Raw genomic sequence first — 18,523 nt, forward strand, 5'->3', positions numbered from 1 at the left:
GTTAAAAGCGCACACCCACCCCAGCCGGGGAGGCGGCTCTGCTCAGTCCTGAAAGGTATGCAGATGGCCGCGGGCCGCGGAGGGCTGGAGTCAGAGTAATGACAAGGTGCCAGCAGCCTCTTTGATCTCCTCAACTTATTGTCCATCATCGAGAGGGGAGAAAGGGGGCCAGGGTTGAAGTCAAAGCACTCTGCTCTCACCACGTGTGTTACGACTCAAATTCCCAGTTAGACATTGTTTTTGCATGTTTGGGACGCGTTCATGTCTCTGTGTGCTCGCACTTGTCCGCCTGGAGTGTGTCTCTGTTTGGGAAAAACCCACACACAAGATAGCAGATAGCCAGTTATTAAAGAAGGAGCATCACATCACACTTTGTCCACCACATGGAGCGTGCACGGTGCTCTGTTGAACGGAAAGAGACATGTGCAGCAGAGCTGATGAGTCGTGTGTCAATGCTTTGAAGCGGCCGCTAGGGGTCAGTCTACTCCACCAGAACGTGCAGCACGTGTGATGGTACAGTGAGGTCGGACTGGGAGTTGTGGTGACGGTAAATAAAGACTGATGCACCTTACAGACAGCGTGGGTATGATTGACTGATAACAAGATGTTGTGAAGCAACAAAAGGCTCATGACTAACTGAATTGTAAAGGTCCACGTCCCTGTGATCATTTCATTGAATCTATCCCAGTAGTTTCAGTGCCTTAATGTAAGCACACATCATCATGACCAGTGTGTATGATTGTTTCTGTCACGATGATGAAGATCTGGCACAACAGCCACCTCTGAGACGCTTCAAGAGATTCAAGAGATCTTCCTATGGGTTAAAACATAAGGAAGGGGACAAATGATCCACATGGTTTGAGGACTAGTGTCTTCCCATATAAATGATAATGAATGAATCATTAATAAAACCTTTAGTTATAACTTAAAAGCACTTTATAAACTGATTGATTACACATTATCTTATATTAATCTCTAATTAGTCTTGATCTTGGGGTGATATATTTTTCCATTATGCCACATAAGGACTTCTAGCTTTTTGTGAAACCTATAATGACGAGGACAAACAGCGGGTGCACTTTTGTGAACTCAGGACTCAGACAGTCTTCAGTGGACATGGCATTACTACCGCCCTGCTCCCCCTATCCCTGCCCTCTTGTCTCATGTTATTCATTGAGCTGAGCTGGATATCCATCTCCAGTAAGCTGTTGTCCTGCGGTGCTCTCTCAAGGCTTCTCCAGGTGTCTCCAGGCGTCCCTCCATCACATGCCTGATTACACTGAAAACGTGAGACAGACCGGGACTAAACAAACAAGAAGAATAGCAACACAGATCCGCCTAATGGTCACCATTTAACTCTATTCATGGGCTCTTCATTATGTCCGTATGGGCTTTGAGGACGGGATTATAGGAAGCCTCAGTGACAAAGGTCAGAGGGCTGAGCAGACACTCCCACACCTCCATGACCTGCTCTGATCCCACGACCCCGGCACCAGCAGGCTCCCCTCAGCCCCTCTCACTCTCCCCGATGGTTAACCGGCTTTGTCCCGGCCCATTTTCTGCTGCATCACTCACACACATCACACCAGACTGAACGAGTTAGAGGACGGAGGAGGGAAACTAAATCAGCCACTAGTAACACTGACGACGAACCACAAGAATTGGCATTTTAATGTAATATATATGAAAATACAGACACTAGGATGGTTCCTAATGGCAGATTTTATGACATGAACTTGTATATTACACCCTTGATATTAAATTTCTTTGGTACAGATGCAGAAAAAGTGTGTTGTTTGGTGGCAAGTGTAATTTCTGTAAACTCTGTGTCAACGCAGTATAAAAAATCTATTTTATATATATTATATATTGTTGTTTACCATGATCTCACCACAATATTTTAAGCCTTAATCTTTAATGTGTTGATATGATGGCATTTTATTTTCCTCCCATCCATTCTCTAAACATACTGTATTATCATTCTTCATCTTAAGTCTTTTAGTCTTCAGTCTTTTCAGATTTTTATCTAGTTGCTTTTTGAATGTGTAAGTGGTTGTCAATGTACAACACAACATTTTGTCAAGCCCTTTTTTTATTTACTGTTTAATGTTTAATAATCAAACAGTAGGGAGCAGTCAGGAAATGATGAGAGGAAGATGCAGGACTTGAACCACAGACACTACAGCTACACAAAAGCCAGTGTCACAACCTCTTAGGCTACAAGGACACACATTCAGTTCTGGTTTTCACTCATGGAAGAGGTATTCAGATCCTTTGGATAAGTGAAGGTTGCAATACCACGAAATATAAACAGCTAATGTAGTTACTCTTTATTACTGAAAGCAGCATTTTAATATTGACTGAAGTGGAACTGATCTAAATTGTGTTTAAAGTGTACAGTACATCATTTAAGGAAAATCCTATTGGATTTATTATGACTAATTAACAAGTAAACTAATGATTGTAAAACTCTTAATTAGTTAAGGCAAGTCTACGGTCAAGGCATATACGCGACTTCATGACAATAGAACAAGAAGTTAAGCAGTTAACACACTTTTCTATGTTTGTGCACTTGAAATGTCTAGCTCCTGGTCCTGTGGAGTCTTGGACAAAAGTTGAATGTTTGTGTCAACACATCCTGCAGATAAACTAGGTCTAACTGATGGATAATGTGCAAGATGTAATGAAATAAAAAACAGAAACCAGTCAAAACATGTGAAAAATATAACAAGAGTTATCTAACCGCTGTGACAGTGAGCATTTGTTGCATGTGGTGACTCTGGTCGGGGTGGCTAGGAGCTGCACTTCACCTGGCCTCAGGCCTGCAGGGAACAAACACATGAAAACGCTTTTACCTGTCACAGGACTGAACTCCACCTTCTAAACTTACTATGCATGCTCTCCAGGCTGCACCTCTGACCCCAGCACAGTGTGTGTGTGCATGTGTGTGTGTGTCTGCAGGGAGTGGCACTTGGTCATATCCAGTTTTTCTGGCTTTTGTTGGATGTTCCAGGACTGGACAAGCAACAAAACTGACTGACCTAAATGTGTGAGTAATTACCTGAGCAACTGAATGTCTGTGTGTGTGTGTGTGTGTGTGTGTGTGTGTGTGTTTATGTCACAGGGTTCAGAGGGAGGGATACCAGGTGCAGCAAGGACAGAGCAATGTGTGTCTGTTAATCAAAGACAAAGACAGCAACAGACGTTTGAGGAGCAGTTTGTCAGAGAGTGTTTGTCTGGACAGATGTTTGATTACCTCATGTCCTCCACCTTCCTTAGGATGGGATTTGTCTGCATTTTACGCAGACAACAGTACAATGCAGACATAAAGTGTCATTTAGCAGTAAGCAGGGTAAGGTGCAAACCATCACACCTTTACTAATTAAGCTGCAGACTGAGTGCACAAGCAGTGCAGCTCACTGAACACCTGATTCAAATGCAGTGCAGGAATGCAACTAAATACATTTACTCGAATACCTATGAGTAGACACTTAATGCACTTGTATTGTACTTATACCCTACAAACAAAACATACGAAGAACGTATGAAATCTGATGTGTTGATATAGATAAAACTACACATCATTAAATACAACTTGAACTGAAATTATCACTTAGTCAACTGACAACATTTTATGGCTCCACTCTCTGATGATTTGCGGCTTTTCCTTTCAATTATTTTAATAGTTTACATAGTTAATGTTAAGGGTTTTCTTTCCTTTCCCTCAAACCAAACTAGCAGCAGATTAATATGTTATTTTAATAATAATAAACATTCAACAACTGGAAAATGTGTTTTGTTAATAAATAACAGTAACATATCGATATAATATAATAGTACTTGAACTCATACATTGTGGTATTAGTACTTTCACTTAACAAAAGGATTTAAATACTTCCTCCAAACTGTCTGTCTATTACAGTAAGTGTGGGTGTCACTGAGTCATTTTGACAAGCAGACGGCATTTAACATGTTACTGAAGGCACCATAACACCGTTAAGCAGGTTGTATGATTAAGCCACCACCTCTTCAGTCAATTGCTGACAGTGACGGTGCACTGGTGCCAATTATGTCCTGTCAAATCCAGACGCTGAAACTTCAAACTATTCTTATGAACAATTGACTAACAGGCATCCCAGGTCAGAAACTGGGACAAAACGTGAAAGCAAGAAAAATGTACAATCATTCTGAATAGTTTTGTCTAGTTGTATTAAACTGTATTAAATTGTGTGTGTATACAAGACGTTTTTAATTATTTGTAATAGCATCATATCACATTGTATCTAATGTATCACATAGAACTAAAAATCGTATCATCTCATATCTATTATATTGTAATATATCAGACGGTTTTGTATCTTGTTGATTGTACTGTAGGTACAATTGTCTATTGTATATTCTGTAGTATGGTATCATATTTTATCACATTCTATTGTATTGTATTGTGCTATGTGTTATCTAATATTGTCTAAAGTATCATACTGAATGTATCATATTACACGGGTTGTTCACATTGTATTGTACCATATATGCCATATTGTTTTCCATCATCACTGTTTTTAGCATATCACATTTTATTGTACAGCATGTGTACATTGTTCCTTAAGCGGTCAGACAACGGATGCAATATCTTTTTACTCATGACACCCTAATCATAGCTTTCTTCCATTTTGAAGATATGATTCAAATGTTAAGTGTTTAGATAGAAAAACTGAACATCTAAGCTAATGACATCAACCTACCACCAACTAATTGGTTCAGTTGAAGTGGTTTGTTCACTGCAGCTAAAGAATATGTTAGTGTTAGTGAGTCTATCATATATAAATCATGGTGGATGTTGGTGTTCATGAAAGGACACGATGGAGGAAGCTGCTACTCTCAATAAAAATAAACATGTCTGCTCTCATAAAGAGCACCTTGACGCTCCACAACATTACTGGGAAAATGTTTGTTGACTTAAGAAACTTAGGTAGGATTGTTTGGGAAGTACACACAGCAGTTAGAATGGCGTACTGTGTATCAACATAAAAACATCATCCCAAAGGTGAAACGTGGTGGAGGGAGCATCATGATTTGGGGCTTTGCTGCTCCTGGACCTAAACCGATTGTGGAGTAACGGTGCAGGGTGGTGTCAGTGTGGCTTTTCAGTAGGTTCAATAAAAGTTACATGTGGTGTAACTTCAATACATATTAATGCAGAAAATTAATGCAAACAAGTAATTACAGACAGTCCACATACCAGTTAGTTGCATTATTTACCCGACAGATACAATGATCAACCACAGTGGTGGTTAACAATGGTCAACATAGAAAGAAATTGAATTCTGTGATGATTGACAGGTGCCAAAACACACATTTATTACAGCTTATACTGCATGTCTGCAAACATGTAAGAGTGCCCATGCTGACACCTGTCCACCACAGCATGAAAAAGAACAGAAGACTACAAAGTAAACGTTGAGGCAGTTAACATCTTTAGCATGTAAAGAAACATTTTATTTATCTGTGTCTACAACGATCAACCAAAATAACCTCAGTTTGTCACGGACATGAAAATGAAACCTTCACCCAGGAAAATGCTAAATTAGGTTGGTTCTGAAATGTATTTTCATCATTATTGTCTGACAATAGTTTCTCCCATTTGATGAAATCATATAAATCAGTGAACTTTCCCCTCATTTGTTTTAAAATGAACCTGCTTCCAGTCTCACAGTGGCCTACTACATCTCACACACAGACAAAACTGAACCGACACTCCTCCCTCAGAGATCGTCCTTAGTGATCGGTGATGTTATATAACCCTCTATAAGAATGAGCCCTCCTTTCATTTCTCTCATTATCTGAGGGTGTTGAATGGAAAAAAGAGAGGTACTGGATTGACGGATGCCTGGCCAGGACCGTGACGCCTCTCACCGTCCTCCCACACTGTTAGAGGTTAGGAGGGTGAGGGGAGGTGGAGGGAGCAGAGGTGAAGTGGGTGTAATTCCAGGGTTCAAGTTTCACTCTGTGGTTGTTGCGGGAGGAGGGACGGGTGAGAGAAGGTGGGGATTGTGGGAACTGTGTGAGAATAAAGAGCCGAGAGGGAGTCCTGCCGTTTGTGTGATTGCTCCCGAATGCATCTTTCTGTTTCTTGTTATGCCTGTCTCAGTTGGCCCTGTTGATGATTTAATCCTCAGTCTCGTCTATTCTGAGGGGAAGAGGACAGCAGTACAGTGACTGCACAGATGATTGCAGGCTTCACGCAGCATACCATGAGAAATGTAATTAAAAACTCAGTTAATTGGCTTTTTACATGATAAAGCACAATCTCCTCATACATATGTGAGAGCCTCTCACTGCCACAGGCGTGCCCTATAGGAAAGAATACACTGAGCTCATATATTCCATTTGTTGTGAGCATTTTCAGCGCTAATCATCTTATGTTTAATCTGTTTTTGTGATTCTTCTGCTACTGCCAGAAACCAGCACTTCATGCTTACAAAATCTGTGATGATCCACGAGACCAAGCTGTCACGTCAGTTTTAGCTTTGATGCAGGTGAATGCAACTTTTGAAACAACTATCCCTCGTGGCTTAGAGATTGTGCTTATCTCTGTTTCATTCCTTCCCTTCTGATGGGAGATTGTCATTTCAAAAACTATGCACTCTTATTGGAAACTATGTTTTTAGGTGTCCCCCAAAGTTCTATCATGGGTCTCATTTTGTTTGCCATGCACACACTTTGGCAGTCTAGTTTAGTAAGTCTAACGGTATTTTCTAACTCTATATAGATGATATCAATATTATACATTTTGTTTACTGAATTCATTACTGACAGGTAATGACTACACTTGTCATTACATTTGAGTGTTCATCCCAGATGTTAAAATTGTATCTATTTAAATTTCTTACTACAGCCATGGGGATGTGCAGAACAAGCAGATAACTGGAAACATTGTTCTTTTAAATCAACAGTGCAGTACGTTAAGAAAACAGCATCACTTAACAGTAATATAGCCCTTGAGATGCAAAATAAATAAATACAATTAAATATAAATTGAAACAAACCACCAACAGATGCTTTCTTCTTCATCAATATATCTTCACATTAGGGTGGTAACGACTGTTTAGCAAAAATGCCAATGTGTGTGCTGCATATTAAAACCCCATGTGACAGTGTTGTGGGTGTGTGTGTTTGTGTCACTCTCCTGCAGCAACTACCCCCAACTTTCAAAGCAACAAAAGCTTGCTCTGTGAAACAGAGACAGAACTATTAGATCTCAAAGTCCACATAACTACTGCCCAAGGGGCAGTCACTGGTCAGAAACATGCACAATATCAGTCTCACTCTCCCACTGGCAGACATGATGAATACTGTGTTGTGATTGGTTGGTTTGGGTGCTGACACCAGCCTGCGCAGGGTTGGACAGCAGCTGAGAGAGGTGTGGACTGTAGGAAGACAAAGGGCACTCGGGGACGTGGAACAGATATCCACTTGCTGTAGGGTCTAGTGTGCTGTGTTCTGTTGTGTATCACCTTACCTTACATAATTGGGTCCATACGAGCACCAAATGGCGCTGGCTGTGGCGCCCAACAGATACCGTTTACCAGAGGGAGAGACGGAGGATGTTACCCGTCACCTGTACTGTCCTCCCTCATTTTTTTCCCTGTCTCTGTGGAGAGAAAAGGACAACCTGCCTCTCTGGGTCTGAGTGGCTTCTGTCTTCACTTCCTCCTTATTCTCTATAACACAATGGTAATTGGTAGGAGTGGGCGTGTGTGCATCTGGTGCAATAACCCCCCCCCCCCCCCCACGAACTGCCACCATCCAACCCCACTCCTTCTCTTCATCTATCCAGCCCCCACCCTGTTGAAAGCTCATTAAAAGACCTGCTGTTAATGAGCTAGAGGGATCACAGAACTTCATTTTCATTAGGGGTGAGGGTGTGTGTGTGCGTGTGTGTGCATGTGTGTGTAGGGGGTGGGGGGGTTGGAGTTAAGGCCAGAGATGCTGGTGCAGAGGTTTTTACGCCCTAAAAATGGAGTCAGCAATTATCCCAACCCCTTGACACTTCCCACCTACCCTGCTCTACCTCCTGGCACACCCACAAACAATAACCAAACTGCTGTGCCCCCTAAATTTTGTATCCTGAGAAATCCTTGTCACTCGTGTCCCATCACAGCTTGCGGCACCCATCCCACAACCTGCAGGACTGACAACTATTCAAATATATTCACACACACATGCAGACAGGAATTTCATTACAGCATTTCTAGACAAAGCCAGCAACATCACAAGGATGTAAACAAGGAGTGAGGGTCCCTAATCCAAACACTCACATTAAAAATTAATAACTCTGCGCTGACTGTGGTCCTCAGAGAAAGGACCCACACTGACTAAGACAACATCCTGGTGAGAATAGACTAATAAAAATAGTTTCAAAAGCTTTGTTGTGGGTCCCAGAATGAGGAAAATAATAAATAAACATGCAGGGGAAAGCCAAAAGCTGGAAAAGAATCCACAATACAAAATAATTCACCTCAAATCTTTATTGAGGCTCCTCGTGACATGGTACAAAATGGTGTCAAGTTCACAAAGACAGCAGAGCAGTGTAGCTTCACAATAGCCAGTGTTCAGTGTAAAGGAGACGATGCTAGGAAAAGTAGAGGGCATGTAACAGTGACAGGCAGTTAATAATAATAACAATAATAATAATAATAACGATATTAAGTACAGCAACAGCAAGACTGTAAATCTATGTACAAAATATTATCCCTGAACAGTTACACTGTATTCACTCAATCATTCATTACACAACACACATAAGAACTTGTTTTCCCTGACATGACTGTAAGCAGAGATCAGACATGGTAACACAAGGACATCACAGTAGCTATGAAAAAAAAAAATTGGTAACACTCCACTTGAAGCCCCTCTCCTGTTAAACTCATTATCCTCATTCTTAACTTGTGTTTAATATCATTGACACATGATGGCCACGTTGGCAGCTCGACACGGCGATTATGGCCAGTCGAGTCATGCTTAGAACACAAGATCACAGGACAGAGGGTTCAAGGAGAAGATATTTCCTCCTATGTACACAAAAAAACAAAAAAAAAAAAAAAAACACATAGCTCACTCACCCAAGTGCTCGCGTGGCGGCTTCCCGCAAAACTCCACCAATCAACTGTCTACTACTGCACCTCTCAACCCTGTAGTTCACAATGAGCAACATGCAGCATCCATAAATTAGAAAGACTTAGAAAGAACACAGTCAAACAAACAAAAAGAAAAAAAAAAAAAATAGAGCGAGAACAGTTTCAAATGGCTGCAAAGCATGCATAAGCTTCAAGCAGTCCAGCACTTTACGAATGTAAACAATGAAACAGAGAAATTACCATCACAACAATAACAATAATAGACACCCGTTTCAAATGTAGGTACAATTGCAGTTTTTTTATGCATAGAAACTAATCAGGAAGAAAAAAACAAAACAAAACAAACATCAGTAGATAAGACTTTAAAGTCTCTTTGGACACATACAGTCTCCATTCACATAAAAAAATGATCCGCACATACTGTCACAAAGTCAGGAGCACAACCTCGCTAGGCCCCGTGAGCCCTGTAAACATTACGTTAAGTGACAAGTGTTGTGACAACCAAGCGCCTTTAAAAAGAGGGGTCTGAGAAACTGCAGGCAGACAGTGTTTGGATTTGTTTCACCCTTGTGCCTGTTCAAACATCTTTAGTCTTTAAAAGGTCTTCTCAAAAGAAAACCAGCAACAACTAGGGAGCACAATATGACCTCTTTTCATCTGCTGATGCTGAAAATATATTAAGATTGTTCTATTGCTAAGCTTTTTTTCTTATTCAATATATTCTGTCCTCTGAATTATCTGACAGCTTCATCCATCTCCACCTGTCCAGTGGGTCACCGGAGAGATAAATCACTCGTCTTTTGCATCCTGCACTGCAACATGGTGATCAGTTTCCTGTGTCGGTGTGGACTGTGGCGGTTGCACTTCCTGTTCGAGAGCTCTGGTAATCTCCCTGTTGAATGTCATGGCCTTGTTTTGCTCTGTGGTCTAAAACAACTGTAGGCACTTAGTTTCACCCAGCAGCTTTGCATACAACCGTGAACAACGTGGCTGGCGTGCTGCTGTGTGCCTTAGTGCCGGCAGAGGGAACGGGTTCCTGTCTGCTGCTTCTTTAAAATAGATTCCAGTTTAACTTGACTGTCAGTTTTATTACGGGAGGAGTTCTTTTCATTTGAATGGGTAAGTTGAAACCTATACAGTGCTATTTAAATGTCAATCAGTGAATGAGAACAGCTCTCAGGGTGCAGAAGTTATAGCCAAGCTTGCATCTCCACAGCTCTCAGGTGGGAGATCACCCACTTCGGCCGGATTCCCTCTGTTCTCCTCGTATTCTGGTTGGCTCTGCCCCTCCTCCACCTCCATCATTTTCCCCCCGTCACTCTGCATTTTGCTCTCCATTTCTGCCTGATCCAAACTTGCTTCGTCCTCCTCCATTTTCACCACCACTGCCTCTTCCTCAGCTTTTATAGCAGCTAAAGTGTCCGCAGCGCTGGCCTGCGCGTACGCTCCCACGCTGGCGTGACTCAGCCCGTGAACCTTCTTAAGGTGTTTTTCCAGAGTGGCGTAGACCGTGAAGGGTACAGCGCACAGCTGGCATAAAAAGGAAGCCTTGGCCCCCTGGGCGCCATGGGTCTTCATGTGGCGTGTTAACTTTGAACTCTGAGCGCAGGCGTAGTTGCAGAGGCCACAGCGGTAGGGTCGCTCACCTGTGTGGCTGCGGCGGTGCACAGTCAGGTTGCTGCTGTTTCTGAACTGTTTACCGCAGTACTCGCAGGCCTCATCTTTCTTCTTCTTACCAGATGAACCAACAGCAGTATTGGTATTGTTTCCTCCACTGCTAACACCTCCTGCTACACTCCACTCCCTCTGCCACTCATGCACAGCTTCGCCAACCCTGGCTGCACTCCACTCCTTCTCCCTCTCTATGATCTCTCCTCTTTCGTTCTCCCACTCTGCAACTCCTCGCCCCTTGTCGCCCATCTCTGGTCGCTTAGGTGTGCAGTTGCCACTAGCGATGCCACTCTCACCACTTCCCCCTGTTTCTCCACTCTCCAGTGAACCTTCAGAGGGACTGGCACAGGGTGAAGTGTGCTGGGGCTCTCCCGGCCCCTCTGCCTCCTCCTCTCCTCCGTCTCCACCCTCTCTCTGGTGCTGATACAGCCTCAGCAGTTCCCTGTCTGACGGCCTCACCTGTGAGGTCAGCAGCATCAGGCCTGAAGCTATGGAGGGGTGTTTGGGCAGGGGCAGGTCCAGGTCGGAGGGGACTTGGACTCTCAGATCTGCACCAGCCATTCCCTTTCCCGTGTTTCCAGCTTGCTGCATCTGAAACCTCCCTCTCATTCCCTGCCTCCCTACATCCTCCTCCATCACAGCCATCTCCACCAGCTCGTAAACACTTCCTCCACCTCCAGCTTCCCTGTGATGGCTCCTTATGTGACGGGCCAGCTGGCCGCTCTGAGCGAAGGCCTGCCCACACACGCCACAGTGATAAGGCCTCTCACATGTGTGAGTCCGGCGGTGCGTAGATAGAGCACGGAGGGACTGGAAACTCTGGTCACATATCTCGCAATGAAAATCAGTCTGGTGGGCACCAGTCTGAGGGAAGGGAGAAGCTGCTGGCGGGGAAGAGGATGGAGACAGCACCAGACCTCCAGAAGAACTACCGGTGGTGACATTATTCCCCTCTGCAAGCTCCCTGAGCCGCACTGAAAAGTTCAGAGCCTGCTGGTTACTGGAGGAGGTGGCGGAGTGCGTCTGACGAGAGCGACCGTGGCGCAGGGCGGAGGGCTGAAAGGCTGAGGCAAGAGCTTGGCTCAGATGGCGTGGGTCCAGAGTAGCTGCAGCAGGTTTAGGCTCTTTGAGGCCTCCTTTTCCTCCCATCATGTCTGTCATGTCCTCCTCATCTTCCTGGTATATGCTGAAGGAGTGTGTGTGCTGGGCGTGCTGTAAGAGTGCCCATGCAGACGGAAACAGGCCTTCACACTGCTGGCAGGTGAAGTAGGACGGCTCCTCTGGCACTGGAAAACAAAGGCAAACCAAACTGAGGAAGCAAATCTAATTAACTGGTGTTAATACAAAGAAGTAAGTAAGAATATAGAACATAAAATGTGTTGCTCTGTTGAAAAGTATAGTTTGGTCACTCAGAGGAAACTGATAGCAACATTAAGATTTACTCGGAGTCGTGTCTGTGTGCACCTGGAGAGAATAAATCCAACATTCAGCTTCTTTTTAGCTCTGTTTTTGGTCTTCACCACCTCCTTAGGAACTACTTAGCTCTTCAGCTGCTAAATGCTCCACTATATTCACCAGCTACAGTAACTGTGTTTGCTGGTTTTTAGAGATGTAAGCAACGCAGTGAAAAGAGTGAGTTAAGTTGTGGGCTAAAAAATAAAACAATGACATTAAATGGGCTTTTAAGTGCCAAAGAGTTGAGAGGAACTGTAGAGTTCAGGGACAATTATCTGGTTTCATCACTGCGAGTGACCTATTTCACATACAAGCAGTCATGTGCTTCCTTCTTATTACGACAAGATTTTAGCAGCTATAAGGTTATAGAAGCTGAACAGCAACATGAGGAAGGTGGTGCAGACGGACATGATATGGGCTAAATCGAATTATATGACGAATGATGATAAGAAGGAAAACAGTGTGACCCAGAACAGCAGAGAGAAATGAGGCTCTGGAACCTGCAAAGGCCAACACAGCCATGTTGCAAAGTACATCTGGAGATATTTTTATATGTGGATAGCTTTGTCTCCTAAATGAGAGCCACTCTCCAATTAAGCTGCAAATTTCTAATTAGCAGAACGTAGAAAATGAACGCTTTATGCAAATCAGGTACTGACTCAGCCTGCTTGACAAATGAGGCCTTTCTGCATAAATCAAAATTGGAGAGAAGATCCTCAAATTGAGGGGGGAAAACAGTTTTTTTTTTTCCTTCTTCTTTTTTGGAGAGGTTCAAAGCCGACTCTGGTATAAGCCTCTTTCATGTTTCCTCAAGTCAAATCCGTCTGTATTTTACTGGAGGGGGGAGGAGAGTGAAGATGAAAAAGAGAGCAACTGTTTCTTTCTCTTCTTCCCCTTCTCCCGCCTTCCCTCTGTCTGGAGACGAGAGGAGTTGTGGTGTTCACGTTCTTTAACCTAGCCCGAGGAGAAACCCAGGAGAAGTTGAGATACTTCTTTTAAAGATAGGGTGAAGAGTGGGAGAGAGGGGAAAGGAGAGAGAGAGACAGATAGGTAGGTCAGGGCTCAGGAGATAAAACGAAAATGAGATAAAAAGATTATAATGTAGTATGGGGGGCCAAGAGACACCACAAAAAATATGTCACCCTTTAGGATTGTACTTGAGACCCATCCTCCAACCCTGGCCTTGCACCCCCCAAAAACCTCCAAATCTTTCCCTGAGGGTGGAGGGGGGCTTTTGTCTCGGGGTCCTGGAGTGAAACACAATACCCAGCCGGTTTCTCTTGCCTTGCCTCTCTCCCCTCTCACTCCTCACTTTTTTTTTTTTTTTTCTGGGGTAAGGATTCCCATTTGGCCCAGGGTAGCACTTGAATATTAAGCAGAAGCAATAACTACTAATTAAAAATGCAGATTGGCTGGGAGCGCTAACGAGCAGCAGGCAGAATCTCTTTTCCCTTGGGAGGCAGAGGGAGGAGAAAAGAGAGGTGGAGGAGGAGGAGTGTTAGGGGGGGGATTGAAAGAGGGCAAAGCGAAAGTGTGTTGAAGATGAGGGGAAGAAATAAGGATGGTGGTGGTGGTGGTGGGGGTGATGTTGGAGATGAGGAAAAAAAAAAAAAAAACAAACAAGGAGAAGAAATAAAGAGGAATGAGACAGATGCACGCAGCTCTTCAGTAATCCATCCCACTCAACCCCCTTTTCTGCGCCTGTCTCTCTTGAATACAGAACATAGATGGAGGAGCTGTCTGTTGTGGGATAACTGCTCTTTCACTTTCAGTCATCTCAGAAGCTTCAGATGCTCAGTTTCCCTCCCACAAAACTGTTTGCCACTCAAGCAAAACAAGTCCTCCTATTACTCACGAGGCTGCACGTTGTCCAATTAAAATCTGTCCTTTGCCACGTTTATCATGCAACAACTCCGACTTTGCATCGCAGCATCGGCGCAGGAGCACTAAAAGCTGCACAAGAATACCAAACTGCAAACAAGTGCAACCTACGTTCCGCAACAGAAACGGACCCACGTTTGCATTATTCACATGCTGTCATGCTCCCTCCTACCCTGCCTCGTGCTTGTGTTAGGTTTGCTGCCTAATCCTGCGGGCACCAAATTACCAAACCCCTGTGTTCTCTGACTGTAAGTGAGAGACAGAGCGAGAGTTGAAGAGCAGAGTGAAAGAGAAAAACAAGAGAGGTTGTGGACAAACGGAAATAGTGTGTGCACCCGTCCCCTGAGCGTTACACAAAGGAAGGAACTGCAAACGCGTGTGTACATGACAGAGTTTCAAAATATGTAAAGGGGCACTTGTATGTGCTACGGGTGTGTTTCAAGATACTCTGTCCATTTGCAATTATTTATGACATCCCACATACTCATTCTCTTATACTTTATTTTAGTGACCTTCCAATGCACCTGACCTTTGCAGACAAAGCACAATAACTCTTCTCCATCTCAAACTCAAACACTTAGCCACTGGACATATTATTTTTCAAAAGCATTTTAATGAGAAGTCATGAATTGATGATGGGCCACTGTGTTAGATTTTCACTCTTTTGGAAATTTACTAAAATTTAAAAAGCAGCAGAAAAACCAGGAGGAGAAAAAAAGCAGGGCAAGAAGAGGACGTGCAGTACAAGATGAAGAAAAAGCAGGAGGAAGGAGATTCCCAGGAGCTCAGGTGGCTCGGCCCAGGCTAGGACAGAGGGAGATGGCAGAGGAGCTGCACATGATGCAATGTCCTCTGTTACAGTGTCATGACAGCGGGTAGAGATGCCCGAATGCATCCACCCCTCTGACCAGCTCCTACTGCAGTGTGTGACTACAACCAGCAAAGCCCTTTCTGAAATACACAATATGACCTTATAAACCGTGAAACGTGACACTGTGTTGTTTTATAAAGGACGTGATTACAGTCTCTGTTGTCCAGTGGATGACAGGTGAGAGGGAGAAACATGTTTACCTGGCCATTCCACCTCAGAGACTGACACAGTCAGGGAGATAGCAGGGAGCCCTGGAGCTCAGGTGCTCAGTGCGGAGTCCTCGGGGACCCTTGGTGCCCTCCGAAAGCTCCTGACGCCTATCCTTTCCACACAATTAGCCTGTGCGTCACTAACTCACGCAGGTCTGCTAATGGCAACGGCTAGCTAATGAGATGAATTTGGAAGGGAGGGGGAACAGTTGTTAAATGGAGAGGAGGGTGGTTGAAAGAAAAAAAATACAACAAAAAACAGAGTCACTAATTAGCGACCTGCATTTTTTTTCCTGCTTCTTCCTCCAAGCACTCACCTGCTCTGCCATGTTCCACCTTCACGCCAGGCCCCTCCCCCCAGTTTCTGCCCCTGGCTGCCCCTCTGGTCAACTCAATGAAGCCGGCCCCCAGCTCGGCGTTGGTGACACGCTGCTGTGCTCGGTTGGCAGGTGAGGGCGGCGTGGTGTTGACGTTTGGGGTTTGGTGTCGGGAGCGGCAGCCACCTTGTTTGTGCTGGATGAACGCAAGGATGTGGGCAAGCGGGAAGGCCTGGCTGCACTGGCCACAAGTGAGGAGGTCACGACCCTCGTCAGGAGCTCGAACTTGTGGAGGAGGAGGTGGTGGCTGGTCATCTGATGAGCCTGTGCCATCCGCCATGCAAGAGACATCTGAAAAACAAGAGCGGCCAGACAGGGGAGAAAGTAAATAAAGGGACTATCAATCAGTGTCTGTGTCATGACGGTAACATTGTCATTTCCTGAAGTATTGGTGTGTGGAAGATAACCGACTGTGTCTATGAAATGGTTCACACCAGTGGAGGAAGATTTTGCTTTGGTGCCATCACGGTATCTTTGACACTAAATTCGCCACTTTCTCCATAAACAGCAGGTGACTGTGTGAATACTGTGTAAATGTGCTGATCCACACGTTCTCCAGCAGGAGTCCCAGTTAGTTTGGATTTGTGCTGAAAGGCTCTTACAAATTAACAAACGAACATTCAAAAACCAAACTAAACATAACTTTGCAAAGTGCTGTCAGACCTCAGTGGAACAACAAACAGGCGTGGTGATTGAAAGTGCTAGTTTCAGTTGTAAGCACTAAAAGGCAATGAGGCCAATCTGCTTAACCAGTACTGACCACTTCCTTTAACCGACCCAGGGCAGATCCACTCGCTCTGACTGAGGCTGATGTCAGCGTCCATCTCAGCAGAAACATCAACCTCCAGATAATTTGACTGTGTGCTGCCAAATCAAACGAGCGAATTCGAAGTGTGCGATTGTGACAAAAGCTGTCACCTTTCACTCTCAATAATATGTTGCCCTACCAGCCACAGGCAGCGGGAGTTTCTCAACAGGAAGTGGATTGCAATAAAAAGAGAAAAAAGACTGAAGGTGTTTGAGATAAGAGCGGCCCCTGGGTTTGTTTGTGCTCACAACCTTGTACAGGACAGCTCATCTGATGCAACATTAACAACCTGACATATCTTATGTGGTTTGCACTTGCATGAACTCATGCTGACAGGGGCAATCACTGAGGAGTCCTGCTAAAAAGGTGGACACAACTTAAACCAAACCAGAGAGCCTGTGTAAACTTTGAATATTTCTTCAGGTCTCCAAGCTCAGGCCAGGTTCAGCTCTTGGCGGAGGAGGAGGGGGGGTCAGTAGACTATTGCTCAACACGGTCATGGGCACACCTTGATGCCTGGGCTGGATCCACCTGCCCGGACTCGGCCGGCTAGCGCACAGGACAGGTACAGACAGTACAGTCTGAAGTCGGATCTCGCCAGTTGTTACTCAAAAATGTCACCTTTCCTGTTTCAGGCTGCGCTGTTTGTGCAGACTTGCAAGGCGCGGTCACACTCACACACACACACACACACACTCACACACACACACACACTCACACGCGCGCGCGCGCGCACGCAGGGTTGAGTCAGGGCCTGTGGTCACACCAGACACGCACCACTGGTCTCCAGTAGAGAACTGTAAAAAACAAATGTTGTTTAAGTTTCTCTCTTATTTCCTTTTAAGCATCACATGCTTCTTTGTAAGCGGCTCTTTCTGTTTGAACAACCTCAGCAGGATCAAATGCAGAGTCTCAATGGGCTCTGGTCCACAGTTTTATTTATGCACATTATTCATCTGACCAAATATTCAAAAGTCCTAAAGGTGAAGCCAGTTTCTTGACGTGATGTGTCCCAGTGCCCCCCTCGAGCCAGAGGCTGAGCGAGAAACTTGATCATCGTCTAACCTGGAAATATTAATCATCATGTTCGGACCTGTAGCCTCTGAAAACAGCGTGCCAGTAAACCGGTCCTTCCTCTATGAATACAACTGCAGCAGCAGTCACCATCAGGGCAAACATGAAAGAGAAAAGCATAAGCCCTTAACTAAATATTTGTCTACAAATTGCGCATAAAATTCAGTGCAGTGGAATTATGGTCAGAGTTAACACAAAGACACTTTAAAACCCAGTAATCTGTGGTAAAGTAGGAATGTTAAAATTAAAATAGCCCGTTCGTCCAGTACCAGCTCACTAGAACCATTAATCTGTGAAGACCGTGCCAGCGCGCATCCAAACCATGTGCGTAAAACTGGCGACAAAACAAAACCGGGACCTGAATCTGTGGAGGTTTCACCTAAAAACATCAGCACCGTCTCCGACACCCTCAGCGTGCCCCCACATCGCTGCTCTCCCTCCGTCTTACCTTGAATCGCACTCAGGTGCTGCGGTTTGCTTCCAAGTTTGCGCCTGGACATCGCGACGAGCGTTCCGGGTTTGGCACCTTTCTGGGTCCCAAAACGTAACCCCCCCAGCCAAACCCAAATCCGTCCAGCTGCTCCTTGTCCGATAAGTTGACCGAAACGCGAGCGGCGGGGACACACTGATAAGACTGGCTGGCCTCTGCCTGGACTCGCACAGAGCAGTGAAGGGAGCGTTCAAGTTCACGCTGCTTCCCCCGCAGCGAGCGGAGGGCAAAAGGGGGCATGGGCGACTGTAGGCACCGCCCGCCGCTGAAGCTTTTGCGACTCTGACCCCGCCCTCCTCAGTTAACACTCTACAAACGCGCTTCTCTGCCACTTTGAAGCATTTTCTCTTTTACGCACTTTTCTGGTTTTTACCAACCTCCAAAGTATCTGTTTCAATCACACATGATACTGGAAATCTACGTGCTGCTTCCCACAGGTGTCCAAAAACCAAACCGGAAGCATATGAACATTCATTTCTCCTTTTCTTGTTGACCACCTGTGACAGCAGCGCACACACGAAAAACAGAAATACCTCAGACCCAGTGAGAA

At 44.7% G+C, this 18,523-nt stretch overlaps 1 protein-coding gene across 1 annotated transcript; it reads right to left on the bottom strand.

Moving 5' to 3' along the window:
- Nucleotides 1-8,509: 8,509 nt before the first annotated feature.
- znf296 (zinc finger protein 296) lies at nt 8,510-18,228 on the bottom strand. The gene is given in 5 exon segments (XM_033326299.1): nt 8,510-12,094; nt 15,542-15,892; nt 17,932-17,995; nt 17,997-18,120; nt 18,122-18,228. Coding segments are annotated over 5 exon segments (2,412 nt in total). The 5' UTR covers nt 18,214-18,228; the 3' UTR covers nt 8,510-10,313.
- Nucleotides 18,229-18,523: the final 295 nt, after the last annotated feature.

This window comes from Anabas testudineus, chromosome 13 (genome assembly GCF_900324465.2).
Source record: "Anabas testudineus chromosome 13, fAnaTes1.2, whole genome shotgun sequence".
In the NCBI taxonomy this organism is placed as follows: Eukaryota; Metazoa; Chordata; class Actinopteri; order Anabantiformes; family Anabantidae; genus Anabas; species Anabas testudineus.